This window comes from Penicillium diatomitis, assembly GCF_028827545.1.
Source record: "Penicillium diatomitis strain IBT 30728 chromosome Unknown utg000010l_segment0_segment0, whole genome shotgun sequence".
Classification (NCBI taxonomy): domain Eukaryota; kingdom Fungi; phylum Ascomycota; class Eurotiomycetes; order Eurotiales; family Aspergillaceae; genus Penicillium; species Penicillium diatomitis.
Genome location: NW_026623182.1, coordinates 637,423 through 660,191, shown reverse-complemented (window position 1 = coordinate 660,191; position 22,769 = coordinate 637,423). Strand labels below are relative to the sequence as shown.

At 51.9% G+C, this 22,769-nt stretch overlaps 8 protein-coding genes across 8 annotated transcripts; 6 read left to right on the top strand and 2 right to left on the bottom strand.

The window, feature by feature from the left end:
* Window positions 1–4,624: 4,624 nt before the first annotated feature.
* Window positions 4,625–6,635, top strand: N7539_007243 (putative 60S ribosome biogenesis protein Rrp14; the record flags this gene model as incomplete). Its single annotated transcript, XM_056936844.1, has 3 exons — window positions 4,625–4,888; window positions 4,939–5,025; window positions 5,151–6,635. 3 exons carry the CDS (start codon window positions 4,625–4,627, stop codon window positions 6,633–6,635), a joined length of 1,836 nt encoding a protein of 611 aa, XP_056787643.1.
* A 933-nt stretch (window positions 6,636–7,568) lies between these two features.
* On the bottom strand, window positions 7,569–8,415 carry N7539_007242 (NuoI/complex I 23 kDa subunit family protein; the record flags this gene model as incomplete). The annotated part of the gene is made up of 3 exons (XM_056936843.1): window positions 7,569–7,699; window positions 7,768–8,033; window positions 8,153–8,415. The coding sequence occupies 3 exons, from the start codon at window positions 8,413–8,415 to the stop codon at window positions 7,569–7,571; spliced, it is 660 nt and encodes a 219-aa protein (XP_056787642.1).
* A 365-nt stretch (window positions 8,416–8,780) lies between these two features.
* Window positions 8,781–9,645, top strand: acpA (acyl carrier protein; the record flags this gene model as incomplete). The annotated part of the gene is made up of 6 exons (XM_056936842.1): window positions 8,781–8,996; window positions 9,128–9,145; window positions 9,264–9,344; window positions 9,415–9,463; window positions 9,541–9,579; window positions 9,638–9,645. The coding sequence occupies 6 exons, from the start codon at window positions 8,781–8,783 to the stop codon at window positions 9,643–9,645; spliced, it is 411 nt and encodes a 136-aa protein (XP_056787641.1).
* Window positions 9,646–10,963: 1,318 nt separating this feature from the next.
* N7539_007240 (GOLPH3/VPS74 family protein) lies at window positions 10,964–12,362 on the top strand (the record flags this gene model as incomplete). Its single annotated transcript, XM_056936841.1, has 4 exons — window positions 10,964–11,233; window positions 11,374–11,620; window positions 11,743–12,239; window positions 12,312–12,362. The coding sequence occupies 4 exons, from the start codon at window positions 10,964–10,966 to the stop codon at window positions 12,360–12,362; spliced, it is 1,065 nt and encodes a 354-aa protein (XP_056787640.1).
* Window positions 12,363–13,861: 1,499 nt separating this feature from the next.
* On the top strand, window positions 13,862–15,112 carry N7539_007239 (phosphatidate phosphatase App1 family protein; the record flags this gene model as incomplete). Its single annotated transcript, XM_056936840.1, has 1 exon — window positions 13,862–15,112. One exon carries the CDS (start codon window positions 13,862–13,864, stop codon window positions 15,110–15,112), a length of 1,251 nt encoding a protein of 416 aa, XP_056787639.1.
* Window positions 15,113–15,445: 333 nt separating this feature from the next.
* Window positions 15,446–17,365, top strand: N7539_007238 (uncharacterized protein; the record flags this gene model as incomplete). Its single annotated transcript, XM_056936839.1, has 1 exon — window positions 15,446–17,365. One exon carries the CDS (start codon window positions 15,446–15,448, stop codon window positions 17,363–17,365), a length of 1,920 nt encoding a protein of 639 aa, XP_056787638.1.
* Window positions 17,366–18,388: 1,023 nt separating this feature from the next.
* On the bottom strand, window positions 18,389–19,639 carry N7539_007237 (ribosome biogenesis TSR3 family protein; the record flags this gene model as incomplete). The annotated part of the gene is made up of 3 exons (XM_056936838.1): window positions 18,389–19,128; window positions 19,199–19,335; window positions 19,398–19,639. The coding sequence occupies 3 exons, from the start codon at window positions 19,637–19,639 to the stop codon at window positions 18,389–18,391; spliced, it is 1,119 nt and encodes a 372-aa protein (XP_056787637.1).
* Window positions 19,640–19,981: 342 nt separating this feature from the next.
* Window positions 19,982–22,415, top strand: N7539_007236 (VHS domain protein; the record flags this gene model as incomplete). The annotated part of the gene is made up of 8 exons (XM_056936837.1): window positions 19,982–20,048; window positions 20,122–20,209; window positions 20,275–20,350; window positions 20,432–20,725; window positions 20,791–21,063; window positions 21,124–21,511; window positions 21,564–22,147; window positions 22,215–22,415. 8 exons carry the CDS (start codon window positions 19,982–19,984, stop codon window positions 22,413–22,415), a joined length of 1,971 nt encoding a protein of 656 aa, XP_056787636.1.
* Window positions 22,416–22,769: the final 354 nt, after the last annotated feature.

Here is a 22,769-nt window from a genome sequence, read left to right as displayed (position 1 = left end):
AGTAATTAAGTTCTGGCAAAGTTGGGGAAAGACAGTTGGAGATGAGACTCGAAACAGCCGGACGGGCGGGGCCGAGGACAAAAGAAAATGAAGACAGCCACCGACAGAGAAGCTAAGGTACCCGGAGAGAGAGATGATGATGCAGCCAATTTTGGCTTTTTTTGATCTTAAACAAACAAATGTAGGGAGAAGCAGCAGCAGAAACTCAAATAGTGAGTGTTTCTCAGGTCAAAGCAAAAGAAAGACAAAAGTCGAAATTGCAGGTGATGAAACACGGGTGGAAGAAGCGGAGAAGAAAGCAAGAGTGAAAGAGTAGAAGAGGCAGGCTATCCAGATAGATACCTCCTAGACCCAGGTAGTGTGATACACAACCAATTTCAATTTCGACTTCAAGACTCTCTCTCTCTCTCTCTCTCTCTCTCTCTCTCTCTCTCTCTCTCTCTCTCTTCTCTCGCACCAGTTGAGGGTTCCTTTCTTTTTGTTTTCTCTCCTTCCTACTCCCGCGGTTGCAGTGTTGCTTCTCCCATCCAGCCGCAGGTTCCCCGCTTTCCCCGGGTTTGCTTGTGGATTAGTGCCAGCGGTGGCCCAATAATGACTTTCCTGGAAACCCTCTTGTTCCGTGACATCGCATCTTCGCTCTCGGATCATAACGGGCCAGATTGAGCGAAGAGAGGGAGAAAGGCACGGGCAGCAGGACGAGAACACTCAGGCTGCCCTGCCCTGGTTTACTTCGCCCGGGTTGGTCAGGACCAGACGGGCTCCGACAGAGTGGCATGGACCAGGCATCAACAGAGTCGCTTTGGTCGACACCAGGGTCCGCTCCCTTATTGTTGAGGATGTCTCCATCATCAGAGAAGGGTGGAGTGTGAGACCACGATGCAGTCGATCGTGCATACGCTAAACGTTAGCTGCCTATTGCGCGATTCTTGAGCAAACCAGTTCTTGACGGCGAATTGGGGTCCAGTATCACTGTATATCACTTAGTACTAGGCACTTTGACTGTCGGTACAAAATTCGACGGTACTGACTAGTGACATTGATCTGGGTGGCAAAGCTCTGCCATCGCCTTGGTCGAAGACCTGCCAAAGATGAGTCCCAGATTCCAACAATACCCGTCAGACTTCATTTAGGATGTCACGATGCGCTCAGCCGTTCTTCCCCGCATCTGACTCACGCTCTCACGCTCTCACGCTCCCTCTCACTTGACCTGAGGAGCCCGAGGATGGATGCAAGATCCTCGTCCCACAGCGACGGATCAGCTTTTTCCATATCTGGATCCTGCGAGCCTCCTCCACTCAACCAAAAATAAGGATGATCACCTTGGTGGCGCCTGCAATGCACCAGTCAAGGCCAATGGCGACCTCAACCGAGCCAGGAGCTACCGAGACCAAGTCGTTTGATCAGCACTCTACTAGTGAGAAGCATGCGAGGCCCTTTTGCCCTATCGAACACTGCAGAGCTTTCTCTTTTCGCTCGACAATTGACCAAGTAGTGATTCCCTGTTCGACCACCAGTGGCCCATGCCGGCCGAGGCCAACTTGCTTTGTAAGTCCGATCAAGGCAATTTGCCTCAATCTTGCATGGCCAAGTGAGCATGGAAGGCACATACTGTGGTGTGAATGTACTGTACTACACTATCCCTGCATCCTCTCCATCCCCACTCCGCATCATCCGACTCCCCCTTCCAATACTGGATCGTCTCGAATGCATATCTCAAATCCGAAAATTCGGTCAGCTTTGCTCGAGCAGCCCTGCACCGTCTGCAGTCGATCGGGCGCAGCTGCCTGCGGCCTGCCGCGTCGGAGTTTGGCCTCTGCAGTCTACACTCTACACTCTACAGTAGTAGTGCCACCACTACTAGTGTGGCTATGAAACTTACTTGAAGACTCGGCCGGGAGGTCTACCGCTAGTCCTGCTGCTAGTGCTAAGTTGGTGAGTCCTAGTCAAACAAAATTGAATCCTCACCAACCCACAGCAGCCATAACCTGACACGTCATATTCAGGTCGAGCAGTGTCACAGTGCCGCCATCGTAAACACTTGTCTCTATCACTGCAGAATGCAGACACCTAGGGATCGAGGTACAGTCACAACTTGGTTAGTCTCATGAAGCGACAGAACCCATTGCCAGATTGGTCGGCTACGAGTCTACGACACGTCTTGACCTGCTTCCTTATTCTACGGTACGTGTAGTAGTAGCTTCGTAAAACTCATGCTTCGTATTCATTTCCTCCTGGACCACATCAAATTCACGTTTTTCAACCCCTGAAAAAGGGCGCCTGGTGGGAGATTGAGATGACCAAGCATTGTCAGGACTCAGAATACCCTACTACAGTTGGAGGACCTGGTAGCATACAATTGATGAGGTTGCAGCATTTTCACTCCAACCAAACACCAAGATCCTTCCCGCGCCCGCCTGGGCACAGATTATCGGGCAGGGCTCCTGTACACAAAGTCCCAATTGAGGAGCTTGACTTTGGTCAACGCCCGATCGTCTCAAGGCACCGGTCCTCGACGCATCTTGAAGTTCCGCCAAAGTTTGCTTGATCTCGGGATCGACACAGGGCGGCAGCGCTGATCCCGATCCAGTCAGCTCCCGAGTCACGTCGTGCGTGATCGGACTGCATGGTCGGTGAACGCATGTACGGTACTTCTGAGGACGTTCCTTGGAGCTCGTGGAGTGGGATGTATTCTAATGTACAATTGTACAAGAATAGCCGACGGTCTGATCTAATTTCAACCTGTCGTGGAGAGAGATTCCTGTCCGAAGCAGCCAGATTCTGGCTCGCTTTCGCTGGGAATTTGGTCTAGTTTGAATGGATACTCCCCGCCCAGTTGCCACGATTACAAGGATTGAACACGCGAACTTGACTTGAAAGAAGAATTAACGCGCCCTGTGGCTAAGATTCTCCACTTTTACTCGTCTGAAGCTGTGTTGTGGGTGGTCGACTCTCGAGCTGATTGCAGCTGTACACCTCTTCCACAGAATAGAAGAGCCCGGAGGAAACCACTCTTCATTGGAGACATACTACGTGTCTGACATGGTGTGTCGAAGACCGATGGCCATAGAGATTTTGCCTCGGTAGAGACACTACATATAGCCTATCTCAACCGGCCGACATTCTTCAAAGATCACAGCTACCTAGAGCGCAGCTTCGCTACCTAGGCTACAGGACTGAGTATTGCCCTCGAATGCTTTGGACTCGAGCATACAGGCCAAATTCGTGGCTCGCGAAGTTTCCAACAGAAGCATGTCATTCTAATCAAAAATGTGATGCCTTGAAATCAACTGAGATTGGAAGAGGTGATGAGATACGGCTACGGTAGGGGCAGCAGTATCGATGTGTGAGAGGGATGAGGAGCGAGATTGCGATGGGGGAGAGATTCTACCTAAACTATTGACTGTGGTAAGTGGCAGAATCACATGTCATGCTAACAAGAGGATGTGATCACATCGAGAAAAAAGGCAATAATAGCTGAAAGTACCTATTTACATCCATTATATCCGCCTTTATGAATCCACGGCTGTAACGCGCGTCTTATAGATCAGCCGCAGCGGCTGAGAATTTTCGCCTATTTACCTAGAGATTTTCAGAGACCTCTATATACATGCTTGTTCCCACTCGGTTTTCTCGAAAAGACTCCACGTATTGAGACCCCTTCATCAGCACGAGATTTTCACTTGTAAAGGATCTGGCTAAATCGTGTCCAATGCTTCCCTTCCTTCAAGACAATGGAGCTTGCTCATCTTCTTCGTATGGACGCGACCTATGTCAAACCATATCCCTTAAAGTCACCTATCATTTACGGCATACCCACGTGTATTGTCATGGCGCACACGTTCAATCAACAATAGATATAGTCTTGTAGTACTGCACGTGTAACATTCCAAACATGAGAGTTTAGATATATTCAAAAGCCCGAATGACCACATCGAACCCGTACATCAAGCAATAGGCATACCATTATGTAGATTGTAGATCATCCATTTTCAAATACTGGAAATTTCCAGAGGAAAGCTTCCAATTCAGGAGGTTCTTGATGCTGGTATCCTCCGAAGGTACACAGTGCTCCAATCGGGCTTCCATCCATCCTGGCTTGCAGATAGAGTTCCTTGCCAATGATGCGATATTCGAGAGCCTCGTGTAGATCGATGATGCGGACATGCAGGTGGCCTTTACACGCATCGGCACACAATCCATTGTACTTCCGTCGCGGCGATTCTCCACTGGCACCTCCCTGATAGTGTCAGTCTCTGTAGCGGCTCTGCGGTTGACGCACATACAGTATCGTATCATCGTTAGGCTGTAGTTTGCACCACGAGACTGTTTCCAGATACCTGCTATATTGCCTGTATCATCATCTGCACAATCTCACAGATTTGCTAACGCTGTGAATGTTTGCTGGTCCGATCTTAGCACGTTCTGGAGGAAGGATCTATCTCCCTACATGTAGCTCTTCTCCCTCTTTTGCTTTCTCCTCTTAGCACATTATTCGAACAACCATTTCTTTGGCCGCTCTGTACTCCCATTTCTGCAACACCTCGCCTGCAGTCGCAAGGAAGAGTCCCACATCCTGTTCAACAATCTGCCTAAGCAAGAACCAAAAGCACTTCCCCATTCCCCCATGACGCAACTCGACATCTCCTCTCCTGGCCCATCTCCGGTCTCGAGCTGCCAGTCTCGTGGAGTCTCCACCAGCCCGGCGTCTGGCGACGCTGAATCGTGCACAGACCTTCTCACCGCTGAAATTTATTGTGCGCAGGCGGTGAAGGAGCCGAGCGGAGAACGCCAAGATTTCCTCACCCCCAAATTTTTCATAGCGACTGCTCCGACTTGCCTCGAGAACAGCGTTCGAGATCTTATTCGGCAAAAGATGGACGACATCGAGGTTTGTACGGCCGTTCGACTCCGTGCGATTTCTTGACTAACTCTATCTAGGACAGATTGCGCAGCCACGCGCAGGCTTTTGACGGATTGCTCTCATTGATCCCCGCCAAATATTACTACGCCGACGAGAATTCCAGTGTACGTACACACGCTCTTGTTCCTCCCTGATCAGTTTGACTTCCTGAACCTCGGCGGCTGTTCCTGTGCCATTCTCCCTTGATACTTTTCATGTGCCTCATCTAATCATTTGTCCGCATGATCAGGATCAATGGAAACGGAAAAAACAGACTAAAGAACAAGCCCGTGAAGCCAAGCGAGCCAAACTAGACCCCGAATCCGCTAAAACGGCCAAAGATATCATGGATGAACAAGCTCGCAAGCGGAAGCGTGAGGATGGTACTCTGGAGAGCGACTCTTCCGACGGCGAGTTAGGCTCCGAGGTCCCGGGCGAGGGCCTCAAGCGAGGCGAAAAGGTCAAGAAACAAAAGCAGACCGAGGCGGACGCCTCGAAGCCCAAGTCGGAGGAGGCCGAGGCCCGCAAGAAGGCGAAGGAGGAGAGAAAGGAAAAGAAGAAGGCTGCTCAAAAGGAGAAGAAAAAGGCCAAGGAAAGTGCGAAGAAGGACAAGCAGCAACAGGTCGAGAAATTGTCGACCACAGCGGAGGAGCAACCGAAGCCAAATGAGGACCAGGTCGTTGAGAAGCCCACTTCTGCTGGTGACGACAACGAGGCGGAGAACGACGAAGACGACGTTGAGGATGGAGTCGCCGAGGAAGGATTTTCCGTCGAATTCCACGAGGAACCGGAAGAGCCCTCATCTGCCTCTTCCGCTCGCAACTCACCCAACACCTCCGTTCCCCAATCTGCCACATCTTCCATATCCTCAATTGTGCCTCCTTCTACTTCCACTGGCGCCGATGCCACACCAGCCGAGACCAAGGCGCTCAAGGCCACACCCGAGGAATTGAAGCAGCGTCTGCAAAAGCGACTCGATGAACTTCGCGCAAAGAGACATGCCGACGGTTTCAACGGCAAGCCCGCACGTAACCGCCAAGAATTAATCGACTCACGAAGGCAGAAAGCCGAGCAGCGCAAGGCCCACAAGAAAGAATTGCGCCAAAAGGCCAAGGAGGAGGAGCAGCGCCAGAAGGACGAGGCTATGGCTCGTCGCTTTTCTCCCGGTGGCTCTGGATCCCTGCTCGCTTCTCCTCGTTCCCCTGCTGAATCCGTTGGCTCTGCCAACAACTTCTCATTCGGTCAAGTCATGTTCGCGGATGGCCAAATTGCCGATCACTCCCTTACTGGCGTCCGCGATAGCCACAAGACCCGTGGACCTCGTGACAATGATGCCGCCGCTCAACTGAAGCTCGCTGAGGCGAAAAAGGCTCGCCTCGCCGAGATGGATCCCGAGAAGCGGGCCGAGCTCGAGGAGAAGGATGCCTGGTTGAATGCCAAGAAGCGCGCACACGGCGAACGTGTACGTGACGACACCTCCCTCTTGAAGAAAGCACTCAAGCGTAAGGAGACCGCCAAGAAGCGTTCTGAGCGAGACTGGAAGGAACGAATCGACACAGTATCCCGCATGAAGGAGCAACGTCAAAATAAGCGCGAGGAGAACCTCCGCAAGCGCCGCGAAGAAAAGGGCACCAAGGGCAAGGGCAAGTCAAAGAAGCCCTCTGGTGGCGCCAAGAAGAAGGCTCGTCCCGGCTTCGAAGGCAGCTTCAAGGCCAAGGTCGGCGGCAAGAAGTAACAAAGCAACGCCTTCCCTTTCCCTTTCCCTTTCCTCTTTCTGGAATCTACGGCTACTGGCCCGTAGTCAAAGCTTCCGTTCGTCTCCTTTTCCGCTCCCCATCCAATCCTTCTTTTGCGCCTTGGGAGTTGTTTTTGGCAACAGGCTCAAGAATTATCCACTCTTTTCCCTGTGAAAGAGAGAGAGAGAGAGAGATCCCAAAAAAAGTGCTCTTCAAGATATCGATTTGGGAAATATCCACTGGGGATTCTGGTGTTTTGGTGTTCATGCTGTGTCTCAGCGGCATTCATGTCATGTATCTACGTCAGCATGGGTAGCGTTTCGATTTTTCGATCTGTGAATACAATTCTTCGTTCAAATCTTTTGTTCCACATTCTCTTTCTGAAACATTTTGTCCACCATGAACCCCCCCTCAATACTTCAAACGATGATCAGACGGTCGGGTGTAGCCGAATATAAGATGGGCTGCTTACTGCAGGAAAGACCTGCTCTTTTGCAACTTTTGAGTATTTCGTTTTCTGGACATGAGCTCCATCTCGATACCCGTGGGAATAGAGACTGGGGATTGGAAGAATTCTTGAAAATCGAGAAGCTTTCCATTTCTGAACAAAGGAGATAAGGCCTACCACCGCAGACACGGTTTCGTAACGAGCACATGTTGCTTCGAGTAGCCGACTAATAGAACAAGGAAACACAACGCAGGGTCGAGGGTGGGATATGTACAAATGCGTGCTGAGGGAAAAAGGAGAACTGGAAAAGAGGCACAACGGAAGACAGACCCATATCTAGATTTTGGACGGAACGCGATCTGGCGTGGCCCGAGAAGGTTTGTGAAGGACAGTTTCACGGCTGCAAACAAGTATAATCCGTAACTTGAGTGTAGAGCATCATAATGAATTTAACGATCAGAAAGAGATGACGCGATTCATTCTTTTAACGGTAGGGAGCATCCGCGCGAGCAGCAGCAGCAATCTCAGGCTCCCACTTGTCACCATTGGCAAGGAGCTTCTCCTTGTTGTAGAGCAGCTCTTCACGGGTCTCGGTGGCGTACTCGGCGTTGGAAGCTAAACGCAAGGAAAGGAATTAGTTCAGGTTGATAGGGGTATGTTTCAAGCTTTCGTCGGGTACTGACTCTCAACAATGGCATCGACAGGGCAGCTCTCCTGGCAGTAGCCGCAGTAAATGCACTTGGTCATATCAATATCGTAGCGGGTCGTCCGACGGCTGCCGTCCTCACGCTCCTCGGCCTCAATGGTGATAGCCTGCGCCGGGCAGATGGCCTCACAGAGCTTGCAAGCAATGCAACGCTCCTCGCCTGTGGGATAACGACGTAGAGCGTGTTCACCACGGAAACGGGGAGAGATGGGACCCTTCTCGAAAGGGTAGAAAATGGTGTAACTGAGCGGCCAAACACCTTGATATTAGCTAAAGCCTTGCACTCAGAGGTACTCATGCAGTACGACTTCAATTGAGCCGCTGGTGTCCACGTCGGTAGCTGGGAGTATTGGGGGACTCACGGTGGACGGAAGAACTGCTCCAGCACAACGTACATGCCGCGGAAGATCTCGGCCATGAGGAAGTACTTGCTCGCCTTATCGAGCGAGGACTCGTCGCCCTGGTCCCAGCGCTTCGGCGGGGGCAATCGGAAGCCAGGCTGAGGAGGGCCGGCTGGAGTGGCTGCGCGGGACACGGAGGAAGAGAAGTTTGCGGTCGAGCCGACTGGGACGAAGGGAGACCGGCGGGCGGCGACCAGCCTAGCGACCGCGCGTGAGGTAGCCATTATGAGAGACCTGGGCGAGGCGATTGAGATGTAGGAGGGTTGAGCGGCGGGCTGAGGGTTGGGGTCGAGGAGAGACGGCGGAGCTACAACGAGGTCTGGATTGACATGCGGTTGCAGATGGTGTTTGCAGGCTTGGGGGGGGGGGCTGCGAAGGACATGCTTAGGTCATTCATTTCTGCCGGGTGCTGATTGGCGGGCGGCAGGATTTTGCGCAACAGCATCACGTCCCGACCTTCTCTTCCCTTCCGATCCACGTCCCTTTCTCCATCCACCCGTCCTTTTCTCCCCACCAACTTTTTCTTTCCATATATCAACTCTCGTCATCTCGTCTCCGCGCCCTCGTGCACATTCCTTCATACATCACCATGTTCCGCTCCGCCATTGTTCGCTCCTTGCGGGCCTCCGCCCCCCGTGCCGCCATGAAGACCGCGGCTCCCATTCAGATCCGCAGCTCTCCCATTGCTGTCCAGATGGCTCCTCGTATGGTCTCCCAGAGCATCCGCTTCTACTCCGCTCCTGCTGGTCTGTCTAAGGACGAGATCGAGGGCCGGATAGTCAATCTGCTCAAGAACTTTGACAAGGTGCGTTGCAATATCACGTCGATATCACACCGTTGGACCGGGAGTCGCACATGCATACAATTCTTTCTCCACTTCGGTGATATCATCTTGAATGTCCAGAACATGGAAGCTAATTACCATCTTGCCGATAGGTTTCCGACCCCAGCAAGGTCAGTTGAGAAAGCGCGATCATAACTTACGGGCTTTTGTCGGCTGCCCTCGGGAAACAATTGATGAGACCGGTTGCTCTCGGAATAACATCTAGTCTAATCAATGTGTCGTGTGCAGATCACCGGTGTCTCCCACTTCTCCAACGACCTCGGTCTTGACAGCTTGGACACTGTCGAGGTTGTGATGGCTATTGAGGAGGTGCGTGAAGAGCTCTTCCTTGCTCCAACAAGGTTACCCGCTCGCTCGCAGCTGCTAATTATGTCAATAGGAGTTCAGCATTGAGATCCCCGACAAGGAGGCCGACCAGATCCACAGCAGTAAGTGATTCGCCAAGTCAATCGGAGGCTTGACCCTAAGTTGTGATGAATACTAATGTACGACTTCATGGCCATAGTCGAGAAGGCTGTCGAGTACATCAAGGCTCAGCCCGATGGTAAGCAGTCCGTTCCCACATAACACCATTTGAACCTCCGCTGACGGTCGACAATTAGCTCACTAAATGTTACACACTGAAAATTTCCTTGCGGTCGACTGTTGTTGAAGCCGGATAGAACATGGATCGGGTCGGTGGCGTTAGCCAGGGGGTGTGCTTCCTTCAAGCAAGACTGCCTGGCTGCACCGCGCTGCGTTGTATGTTGTAATACATGCTAGTGCTCTTATCTTTTATTATTGTCCATGTCATGTATATCATTCTGAATGCCTTTCTTGAAGCGGTACGGAACCCCGGATCTCCGCTTCTTCCTTGATGTATGGTCATGTGATCTTCCATGCGTGCTTGGTGATCCTTCCTCGTGTCTCTCCGACTGAGTATTTGCTATGACGAGCTGTGTGCAGCCGCCAAATGCTGACGAGTATACTGGCCATTGCGTATCAAGGACAGGGGACTATAGTCCTGGTCCCAGGCCCAGATCAGTCGCTTAGCAGGAGAATGTAGTGCTGCGACTTTCTGTCTTTATCAGGTGTCTGTCCACGATGTCGAGTTGTCATCCATGAAGGAAATTCTCAAGCTCAACGTCCTACATGAGCACCGGATCACGCTACATTGACCCATGAACAAGATTTGATACACTTACTTAAACCTCCAGTGGAATTCAGCAGTCTTTGACCGATGTAGCTCCGATTCTTGAGCCTCGAGCATCACATCCCAGCTCCCGCAAGAACGCAAGTGCTACTGTGCTCAATGGCGTCAAATATCAATAACTGGGGCAAGGTGGTCACGGTGTATCCCAACCTGGTTTTCTATCCGGGCCGCTGGACCCTCTGGGCTCGGATTCTATATCATGGACATCCAAGTCTCAACAGCAGACAGTAAGTAGTACGCTAGAGAACCGTGTCTCCGAGTCAATGGAAGTAAATTGGGGGCCAACACCTGGTTCATGCCTTATCGGGTTATGGTCCAAGAGAGGAAAGTGACTTTCCTGTCGCTTACTTGTGCTACTACTCAACACAAGTTACTTCCCACCTTCAACGTTGTTCCTCTGTTTTTCTCCCCCTGACAGGCTGTTCCCGACCGGTCCCCACTTTACTTTTAGAAAGCGGCGAACAGCTTCTTTGGTCCAACTGAACTGACTACTCGTGACTTCCTACCATCTTTTCTCCGCGATCCAATTCCAAGAGTCCCACTGCGACCGGCAGGCAGGTTGGCGTTCAAGTGATTGCAGAACAGACTCATTTGACCTTCCCTCCCCTCCCGCTCTCGTGGCTGTATGAGACTGCTTCTCCATCCTTACTGATCAGCCTCCTCCTGTCCTCGACCATTCCATCAGCCCCCCCCCCCCCCCCCTCCCCCCTCCCCCTCCTCCTCAACTGTGGTCGCCATGTCTTCCGGCGGCTTGACTCGACGACGAGGCGGCGGTCGAGGTGCTGGCGCAGATGACCAAGATGATAGTAGCCGGGTCTCATCCCCCGTGCAGAGGAATGGCTCCGCGATGGACAACCGTGGTCCGGAAACATCATACACGAGCGCGGAGAACGGTCACAAGATCGCATTTGATCCGCGCGACCTGAGCGAGACCCAGGAGCGAAACAAGCAACCGAAACTCACATTGATGGAGGAAGTCCTGTTGCTCGGGCTCAAAGATAAGCAGGTGAGCCGGCGAAGTTGAGCAGCTGTCCATCCCGGGACATCGGCCAAAGAAGGCGACGAGGAGTCGTCACTTCTGCTTCTACCTTTGCACCGATTGGGAAATCATGCGTGGCTAATTGGACCTCCGGATTGACTCCGTAGGGCCACCTTTCGTTCTGGAATGAGAATATATCCTATGCTCTACGAGGATGTATTGTGATCGAACTCGCTCTCCGAGGCCGCATTAGCATGCAAAAGGATTCGTCGCGGCGACGTTTCCCTTTGGCCGACCGCATCATCGAGGTCGTTGACGATACATTGACCGGCGAAGTCTTGCTGGACGAGGCGCTGAAGATGATGAAGTCAAGCGAGAAGATGAGTGTCAACTCATGGATTGACTTGATGAGTGGTACGTAATAGCATTCCTAGGGACGACGTGAGCTCCATTCAGTGAGCTCTGTTTAGTGGCCCCCGAACCGAAGCACAGACGAAGGGATGGATGAACTGACAGGATGGAATTGTTTCCTACAGGAGAGACTTGGAACTTGATGAAGATCGGATACCAACTAAAGCAAGTGCGCGAACGTTTGGCCAAGGGTCTTGTGGACAAGGGTATTCTGCGAACAGAGAAGCGCAACTTTTTACTATTTGACATGGCGACGCATCCCCTCGCCGATAATGGAGCTAAAGATGACCTACACAAACGAGTGCGCAACATCTGCACCAACCGCACCGTGATTCTTCCTCCCACTCCCTGGCTGCCCGAGGATGCTGAGTTCCGCTATCTTCGTACGGTAACCATGGTGTGTGCCGCGTATGCGGCCAACGTTTTGGAAAATGCTCTGGTCATGATGGGCCACGAGGCCCGTGAGAGAGCCTTTGCACAGGTGGACGAGCTCCTGGCAGAGTACTCACAATGGCCATTCGGCCGTCGACCTGGTGGCTCACAGGCGATTGGAGCAAACTTGGCGCAGGCGATCAATGAGGAAGTCAACCGAGGCAACAAAGACCGCGAGCTTCAACTGGAGGTTTGTTTCATGGATACTCCCTTCTTTGCTGCCAAAGATTTTCCAATGACGCTGTACTAATTCTCGATCCAGATTGTTGCCGCGTGCCTCAGTGTCTTCACCCGACTCGACTCCTTGCTTTAAACACCAATTCGGCTCATTGCTTCCCTCTCATACACTGCCTTTTTCTCACCTCCCTTCCTCTTCTCTTCACCCGATGATATTGACCCATACTTCTTCCGCCTCGTTACATTATGTCTTGTCTCTGCAAGGAAATAGGCTCAGGTCCTGGTCTTGTTTTCTCTCGGGTCACCCAACACGCATGCAGTCTGTTTTCTATATGGTTTCAACCTCGAGAGAGCGTCTTTTTTTTTTTTTTTTCGCTCTTTGTGTCATCTTGGACTATTTGGTCAAAATTCATTCTTGTATGAAATACTTCATCTCGCACTGCTGCCTTGAGCGTCTTTTGCAGCTCACCAACTATCCCGTGATGGATGGCTTCCATTTATTTTGGCGCTGTCTTCGTCTCATAGCACTGTGCATGGCGATGTCTGCTCAACGAATGCCCAAAGTCCACGATGAACTCTGCCTGGAAATATACTTAGCCGATCCCTGACTAGTGTTCAGCGGGCTGAATTGTGATCTTCTTTTTCGAAGGGTGCAGCTGGCGCTCTGGTAGATACTGAACGATGTTCTGCAAGGCTTTCTCGAGCTGTCGTTGACGTTGAGAATATTGTGGAGGCGCGGTCAACTGCATTCACCCTGTAAAATTGATTGCTATTCTTATTTAGCCTAGGTTTTATAATCCAAACACGTGAGGCTGAAACGAGTCGCATGTCCCCAAGCCCATGAGTAACGTGACATTCTCCCACGTGCTTCGTCAGTTTGGCCGTTTTCAGACGTTGCGTATTTCCGGTCACCTTTAACCTTAACAATTACATGGGGTCAAACGCCATTGATACGAAATTCTCCGGACAGACAATGCATCAGGTGTTTTTCATCACTTCGCCGAGAAATGAAACTCCAAGCCGGAGGTTATTCACCACAGCAGTTGTGTTTGAGGTGGAACCGGCGTCTACTTTCTTGTCTCGTGCAGGCAATGCTCCATGCTCCTCTCCAAGCGAGATCCGTTCGCATGACGCAGCCGGATGACGGATGTCATTTGAGGCGCCTCTTGTTAGGCCTCCACCAAACAACCTAGACAGGATCTCCTGGCCTCCGCACCTGATCCACACAGGCTGAAAGCACAGATCGTTCTTTCTCTGTCTCGTATGGTGGTTGAGGGGCCGAGTTCGATGATAGTCCTCAAAAGGGCAAGCGCAAAACGATGAGATCCGTGTTTGATCATCTGGGCCACCTCACTCAAGGCGGGCTCTGCAAGCACCAACTGGGAAGGAAGTGAACTACTAGTCTCTCGGCGCCCATCCCATATATGATCGACACGGATCCCCCTCCCCAAGTTTGAGATTGAATGTCGAGAGTCAGCATTTGTCTTGATTGTAGCTCTTTGTTTTTGCATCATCGGTGTATATTGTCACTTACTGATTCTGTGTGCACGAGTTTCCTCATATTACATCCAAAACATTCGTCCAGTCCAGATAAACCCTGCGCTATACTCAAGAGAGAGTTATCTGAATTTCGTCATGGCGCAAGAGCAAGCAGCTACATCCCCAACTGCTCAACACGCTCTATCGAGAAGAGCGACCGCAGATTCCCGTGTAACTCTTCGGCGACCCCCATTCTGGTCTCGTCAAGGAACAGCCATTCTGGGGTTCCTCTTCTCCTGGCTGGGCCACTCGAACCCGCTTGTGCATCCTGCAGATCCTCACAAGAACACCGTCTGGCTCTTGGACAATACGGCCTTCCGGTTGCAATCCGACTCCGAGGATTCAAGTGGTACCAGCCAGTCGTGGCAGGCGGAATTCGTCGCCTGCATCTTCGAGACACATGGCCGCAAGGACGTAGGCAAAGTCGTGGCCACGATCGCGGATTACATTGGAATTGACGGGAACCTCGGCTCCGATGGCAGAGCCATGCGCGAACGGATCGAGCAGCGTGTACAACCGTTTCTCAACCAGATCTCGCCCGGGCGGACATTAAAGCTGCAAATCCCGGTTGATGGTGAAACGCAAAGCCACGCACTGGGCGATTCGGACGAAAATGGCATCATCAGTCAGACTGTCGATTTGGGCGCGCTTGGAGTCGCCGATGGAGCGACTATCCGCCCTGCAGCTCAAGGGTTCACTGAGCCGACTGCGGTCATGGAAACTCGATTTGCGGCGCCAGAGGGCTGGATGGTCATTTCGGATATTGACGACACAATCAAGCGTACGATGACACGCGATCCAACGGGAATTTTGCGTACCACTTTCGCAGAGGAACCTGTGGCTATCGCCGGTATGCCGGATCTTTATCGACAAATCCAAAAAGACCTTGACCCGACGTGGTTCTATCTTTCAGCTTCGCCGTACAATTTGTACCCCTTTTTGCATCAATTCGTGCATGAGCACTACGTGCCCGGCACGATCATCCTGCGGGACTATTCGTGGATGGACATTGGGGGGTTGATCAAGTCGTTCACTGAAAAAACACAAGAATACAAAGTTGATCGAATGGAAAAAGTCCACAGCTGGTTCCCGAGACGTCGAGTGCTTTGCATCGGTGATTCGACCCAGTCGGATCCCGAGGCATATGCGGAGATATATGCTCGTTATCCGGGTTGGATCCACGCGATTGCCATCAGAAGAGTGACAGATGTTGAGAACATGGAAGAGAAGAATAAGCCCGAGAGGTTCGAAACGGCCTTTAAAGATGTTCCGTCGTCAGTGTGGACTGTTTTTGAGAAGGCCGACGAGCTGGATCGTGTCATAGCGCATCTGGAATCGACAAATTAGGTCTCGTGCGAGGAAACAACATCTTATATTCAATGCTTTTGGCGTACAGTCTTATGAATACCATCACCAGAATGATAATTTGCGAGTTCTCCAGCTTCTTCGTTACTGCACATCATCGGATGCCGTTGCCGGCCACAATTATGATACAATGATTATCGCTCTTCAAGCACCACAACATAATGATGCAACTCGTGGCAATATGAGCTACTTATCCGTCATGAATCGGTCAAGGCGATCGTCTTTCTCAAAATCTATAATATAGACATTGCATGGCCCGCTGCCCACAGCATACTGTCAGACTTTCTTTCCTATGTTACTCTCGCCAATATCAAGATGGACCGCCGCACATCACGCAACGACTATGTCACCACAGACGATGACAGCAACGAAATAAGCTTAATGCCCGCAGGCGAAGTATCCCCAACCACTGATACAGAGTCCGGACAAGCAGCAGATATTCCCTTGCCAAGCTTCAACATGGAAAGCAAGAAATTCTCAACTGCCGGCCCAACCAAACCATCAACATCGCCCACCATAGACCGGGGCGATCGTAGATCCACGATCATCAGTCCTCAAAACTTCATCCCTCTCTCAATGCGAGCCCTGTTCTACTCCGTCGAGCCCGCCACCGACTCATCAATGGAACCTATTCCCGACGGACCCGCAAGCCCCAAGCCCCGCCGCGTCAGCAATCCCGGCACACGCCTCGTTCTCGATCCCAACTTCCCGAGCCCTCAGCCCTCGCCCCAGGAGTATCTGCTCAAAGTGCAGACGGCGGCGTTCTGTCATGACGAGATGCGTCTTTCGACGGCGCTGAATCCGCAGAAGACGACCCCGCAGATTCCCTTGCATAGTATTTGCGGGACGGTGGTCAGCACGCCGTCACAGGATGATGAGCGGCCAGAGGGACCCATGTTCCAGATCGGAGATACGGTCTGGGGAGTGACGAGTTATGTGCGTGATGGCGGCGCGGCGGACTATGCTTTGGCGACAGAGGCCGAATTGGCTTTGAAACCGGCGAATATTGGCGCACAGGAAGCTGCGGCGTTGGCGCTTCCGGGATTGACGGCCTGGCAGGCGCTATTTAGGCATGCGGAGATTGATCCCAACGTCAGAAGGAATGGCAATGGCAATGGGGACGTTGATGGAAAAGGAAAGGAAGTGCAGGGCATTTCCAAGATGGATGACCACAAGGGTGACACAGATGCTCCTAAATCAAGCATCTTCCCAGGGGGAAATGGCGCGAATGGGAATAGCAATAGCGGTAATGATCAAGGCATGTTCAAGACGAACATTTTCAATGGTCATTCCAACGGTTACACCAACGGTCACACCAACGGCCAGTCCAATGGCAACGGCGAAAAGAAAAGTATCCACGGCAGAGAGTACAGCAATGGGCGGGGCAATGGCTACAGTTGGCTGAGAAAGAGCATGGAAAATATCAACAGCCTAGCCAGAAGTGCAAGCGTGATGACTCTTGGCAACGGAAATTCCAATGGCAACGGTCATCGAAACGGCAATGGAAATGGAAAGGAGAAGCGAAAGAGCAGCGGAAATGGCCATTTATATGGCTTTGGGAGACGAAGGAGCACTTGGCTGCAAGCAAATGGGGGACCCAGACGAAGAAGACGAGGTTCTCAAGAACAATTGCGTATATTGATCACCAATGCCCGAGATAGCGAGGTCGGCCGTATAGCTGTCCAACTCCTTCGAGCAGAGATGATCTTTCCAAGCTCAGAAAGGCCATGGATCTGTGTGACCTGCGCGACTACCGAGGAGGAGATCGTCCGTGGAAGCTGGGACGTGGACGAAGTCATCATCATACCACGGATCCCGGAAGCTGAGGATTGCGAGTTTGAGAAGATTTTCCGCGCCCAGCGATGGCCGCCCGTGGACGTCGTTCTTGATTGTGCAGGAGGAATCGTCTTTCGTCAAGTTCACTCACCGGCTGTTGTCAAGGATGGTGGGGCTGTATTGACAGCGGTCGATCCTTGGCCAGCGCAAGAAACTTCTAACTCAGATCCACAAGATACGCTTGGTCGAAGAAAGCGCGGTCTGAAGACGATGTTTGTACCTGTGAACCCGGATGGTGCTTCACTGGCACGCATTGTAGATCTTGTTGAGCGTAATATGGTGCGAGGTCGACCTGAACAGGTCACTGATCTGGTGCAGGCTGATCGATTGTTAAGAGACCACGCCGTGGCTGCAGGTGCTGCTCGACGCGGTGCCATGATGGTTGTCCGTGTGAATTAGAGCGTAACGGATCAGGCTGTTTCAGGGAAATGGACTGTATTTCGTACCTCCTCACAAATCAAGTCGGACGGGACCACTGAAAGTTCTTTTCAAGTTGATCATGATTTTGATTTTATGTTGCGCTTGTTTTCCAGTTCGTGCTAATATGGTCAGAAGGTAAAGACCTGGAAGCCCGTACCTTCGGGATCTGATTAATTGAACTCTTCAGATTGAATATCCAGCCAAGCCCGCCTATACGATTTAACGATAGAGTATTTGCAGGCTGTACAAATATCACAGGATACTATGAGCCTGCCCCCGGTCATCAGGATCGATCAAGGTCACGAGATGTGGTTGTGAGATCTCAATCGTGGGCCGGTCATCTTGTTCATTTGTACAAACTGTGTCTCATCGAATTTGTGTGCTCATTGTCGTTCGTTTCTAGACTAGCCATGTTTATATGTTTTGCCTCTCTAGCTCAGCCAAAGACGTTGCCAAACAACATTGGTCCTGTTCACCTTGAGGGACATGGAGAAGTGCCCGAAAGAGGTGGTTAGAGCGCCTAACAGCAATGGGCAAGCCCATGAACTCGATTGAGTGAGGTGCGTGACTCCGGGCTTTGGCACAAGCATGCGCAAGAGCATTGCTTCCGACTTGACATCGCGGTATAGCCTGGTCGTAACAGACATCAAACCGAGGAGTTTTCGCAAAAGCAACGGAGAGACAAGGACAATGAGCCAGGCCTAGGCGACTGACAAGACTTTGCTGCGAACGCTGAGACTATGAATCCAGCAGCATCTGTCGCCGATCAGCCTTGTGCGAAGAACGTAGTTTTTGGACCGTGCACCATGTGGTTGAGAGAATTTTGAGATCGAAATTGAATTCGACTCTCACTGCCCGTTGCACAAAGTCTTTTCACTTCACGGTCGCCACAGGTAAACAGAGCGAATTGTGTGGAGTGCGAAATTGTGCGCAAGCTGAACGGAGCTTCAAAGATATGTAAAAAGATTGATGTGAGAGAGGCCATTACAATTTTTGCATTTTTCACCATCTCTTCGGAGCAGAGATTTCGGTACGTGAGAAGGACGCGCTGACGGTTTCTTTACCACGACGCCGTTGGATCTCTTTGATGCCGGTGCGATCTGTCACTGTCGTTGCGTTGATGATGTTGTCGAAATCTTCGTCCTCGCTCCCGGCTGAGCCCGACTCGGCGTCCGAGTCAATGTAGACAGGCTGTTCGGGCTTTGCAATCTTCTCCGGCTGCTCCTTGTCCGGAACAGACGGATTTTGAAATGCTTTGGACTCCAAAATTTTGCGTCGAATCTCAGCCATCTGCTCCTCGTCCTCGGAATCATCTGAAATGGCGAAAGGATCCTTGTCTGCGTCGTCTTCGCTTTCCTCCTCGGCCTCACTGTCCTCTTCGTCGTCGTCGTTCTCATCCTCGTCATTCTCTTTGCCGTTATCCAAAGGCTGACGATTTGTATTGCCCACAGTCCATATATCATCAGCACCCTCCACACGGCTCTCTTCATACTCTTGCTCAATCTTTGCCAGCCATTCCTCTTCCGTTCTCTTGACGTCCTCCTCGCTAGCACAGGCCGCGTAACGATCAAGAAGCTCTGAGTTGATCTCCAGGAAGGCTTCACCATATCTGAAGTTCTTCAAGACATCTTCCGCCCATTCGCGATGACCGCAAATGTAAAAGCATGCTGCCAGCGCCTCAACACAGTTCAGACGCCAAGGCTTTCCGTAGTTGACCGTGTTCGCAGCGATAAGGTAGGGAACTGCAGGTTTATATAGTTGGTCAATACTAGTCTCCCTTCACGACCATTCCCGACAAGAGCCAGCACTCACGCAAGCGCTCGCATTTTCCACCGATCCGCGACCAAGGAACTTCCTTGACTCGGACCCAAGAGCATTCCACCACTGCCGCACCATGTTGCTCCATCAACTCTCGATCGGCGGGTGAAACGACTTTCTTCGCATTGGGTCTGGTAAAGCAGCTGTCAGTCGTCATTCGTGACGAATGGGAACCGGCGGGGTAGGCGCATACGAAACAATAACGCCTGGGAATCGCTGTCCAATATGAAGCTCTCGCATTAGACCCAACTTCATAAGACGCTTCCCAGAGCACCGCTTGGGGTCGCAGTGTCCCATATCCCAGCAGGCGGCCCTGAAAGCGGGACGCGAAGAGGGCGCGGCATCATCGCCATCACCGCGGGGCACTGGTCGAGAGCGGGGGTTTGATGGTTTCTTTCCTCCTCGCGAGAAGTTATCTTTCTTATGGCGGACCATGACCGTGAATTCACACTAAAATATCGTTATGTTCATGTACTGTACCGAGTGGCTGGCTCAGGTGGAGGAAGTTGGGCGTTGAATATGTCGGGAAGTGGTTCGAGTGACAAAATTTCCCTTGGAGAAGAAGCGCAAGCGCCACACGTGCAGGGCACTCCGCCCGCGCATCAACTAGCCAGCTTCCACTACTGCGGGGGAAAGTGGTTCGCGGCCGGTTCATCTCTCCCACATCAAAGGTGTCCACCAGGAGCTGGTCGAAGCAATCTCCTTGCACTCTTGTTGGAATTGCACAGCTCTGCTGATCATATACCAACCGTCATCCTGGAGGCTGCTTCCGCACGCATGGCGGCTAGGGACCGCTTCGGTGCCTACGCTGAGCCGGGGTTAACACCGCTTCAGCGGGCAATTCGTAAGTCAAGTCCTACATCGAGCTTGACTCACAATTGGGTCTAGTCAGTCTCCTAAACTATATTATATTCTAGGGAATGCCTGCGATCCCCAGAACTATGAGCCGAACCTCGCCCTGAATCTCGAAGTTGCAGACCTGATCAATTCCAAAAAGGGCAATGCGTGAGTCGCAAACGACATGACCTATCAATCATACGCAAGACAAAATCTCACGGACATCACAATAGGCCGCGAGAAGCTGCAGTGGAGATTGTGCAATTGATCAATGCTCGTAATCAAAACATCGCCCTGTTGGCGTTGGCGGTATGTCAAGGCAATCTGAGTGCGCCGAATATGACGGATTATGCAGGATCCAAGCTGACGGCTCCTTTCTTGTTTCTTTAGCTTCTCGATATTTGCGTGAAGAACTGCGGCTACCCTTTCCACCTGCAGATCAGCACAAAGGAGTTTCTCAACGAGCTAGTTCGAAGGTTTCCCGAGCGTCCGCCGATGCGCGCCTCGCGTGTACAACATCGCATTTTGGAGTCTATTGAAGAATGGCGCCAAACTATTTGCCAAACATCACGCTACAAGGAGGATCTAGGCTTTATCCGGGACATGCACCGTCTTCTTCTCTACAAAGGCTATGCATTCCCAGAGGTTCGCCGCGAAGATGCGGCCGTATTGAACCCCAGTGACGTAAGCGCGTGACCTCTCGAACATATATATGCCTGATTCATATTGTATTGACAATGTTGAACCAGAACCTTCGCTCGGCTGAAGAGATGGAGGAGGAGGAGAAGGAAGCGCAATCGGCCAAGCTCCAAGAGCTCATTCGACGCGGTACGCCTGCAGATCTGCAAGAAGCGAACCGTCTGATGAAGGTGATGGCTGGATATGACAATAGACACAAGACAGATTATCGTGCCAAGGCTGCGGAGGAAGTTTCAAAGGTCCAGCAGAAGGCCAAGATATTGGAGGAGATGCTGCAAAGCCGTCAGTCGGGCGACGATACTCCCGAGGGCGATGTATTTGAGGTGAGTGGCCTTTCAACTCGGGTCATCGCACGCAGGGATATTGACGACAGTGCCTTTTAGGAACTGGCCAACGCGCTACAAAGTGCGCATCCTAAAATACAAAGAATGTGCGAGGAGGAATCGGATGATCCAGAAGCTGTTCGCAAGCTCCTTGAGATCAATGACAGCATCCACCGCACGATTGAGCGGTATAAGCTTGTCCGCAAAGGCGACTTCGACGCGGCATCGAAAATTCCCAAGGGAACTCTGGGAACCACAACCGGAGTCTCGAAGAATGCCAACAACGAGCTTTCGCTTATCGATTTCGATCCCGAGCCAGCCCCAAGTTCCAACGGACAGGCTGGGTCGTCCAGTCAGGGAAATGCGTTGGAGAACGATCTTCTCGGACTCTCCCTCGACGAAGAGGTACCAGCTCTGGGAAGTGGGATCTCGTTGGGGGCATCAAGCAGTGAGTCGAGGCCTTGCTACGGGCAGGTGCAAATGCTGACCTTTCGTACCAGTGGGCTTCCCTCCAGTGCAATCTGGGTCCGCTACAATGACGACCTCCTCGCCAGCCACCCAGCAGATCACTACTCCGCCTAAACCCAACTACGATATACTGGCATCCATGAACTCTTCTCAGCCCGGATCTCGATCATCTACGCCGGGCCACAGTGTCTTAGCTCAGACCCGTTCGACTGCAAGCTCTCCGCAGGTTGCGGATCCCTTTGCGGCGTTGATGTCCGTCAACGCTCGGCCGAAACCTGGACCCTCCCAACCTCCGACAGGTCAGATTCGAGCCGAGGGCGCTGCCTCGGCGGCGTTACTTGACTTGGCAGATGGTGTTTCTCCCCCTCCTCCGTCTCAGCCCACGGCGTCACTGGGCACAGCCGAAGATGACGAATGGAATTTCGCATCATCGCTGCCTCAAAGCAATGCTCTGCCGTCAACCAACAAAATTGTCGTCCTCGACTCGCAGCTTCGGATCGATTTTGTGGCTCGGCGCGTGCCAAGTGCGCCTCGCCAGATCTTCATCCAAGCTGTGTTCTCCAACACCACCACTCAGCCCATCGGAGAATTACATTTCCAGGTAGCGGTGGAGAAGGTAAACAACTTCCGTGTTCTCTGTGAACCCCCCACTTTGTGAACCAAACAAGCTAATGGGCCTCTAGTCCTACACACTTCAACTCCGCCCGCAATCTGGACGCGAAGTCGCTCCGCAGCAACAGTTCGGGGTGAAACAGGAGATGGTTCTCGACGGAGTCGACAGCGGAAAGGGAAATCTAGTCAAGATTCGCTTCAAGGTCTCCTACAAACTCGGTGCCGAGTCTCGTGAAGAGCAAGGCATGGTGCCTGCCTTGGGAGTTGCATGAATGCGGGTTGCCGACCGTTCGTTCTGATGATCTGTCGCGCTATATCATTGGGCCACTTAGCCGACAAGGCTGGATGTCTACCCTCCTACCAGTCTCCTCGCGCCGATTGGGCTGACCAGTCGATGGGCATTGTTCCGAGCCCAGTCGCTTTGCGTGAGACCTCCAGGACGCTCTCTTCTTCTTCTTCTTCTTCTTCTTCTTCTTCTTGTTTTCTCTGTCAATTGAAGCCTGGAATGTTCCCTCGCAGGATGTTCGATGCGTAGTCCCCCTGCTTGTGACGCTGTGATTTCAGTCTCGTTTCTGCGACGTCCCCCATTGCTGCCCTTCTGCTCTTCTTCTGTTGTTCCCCCACTT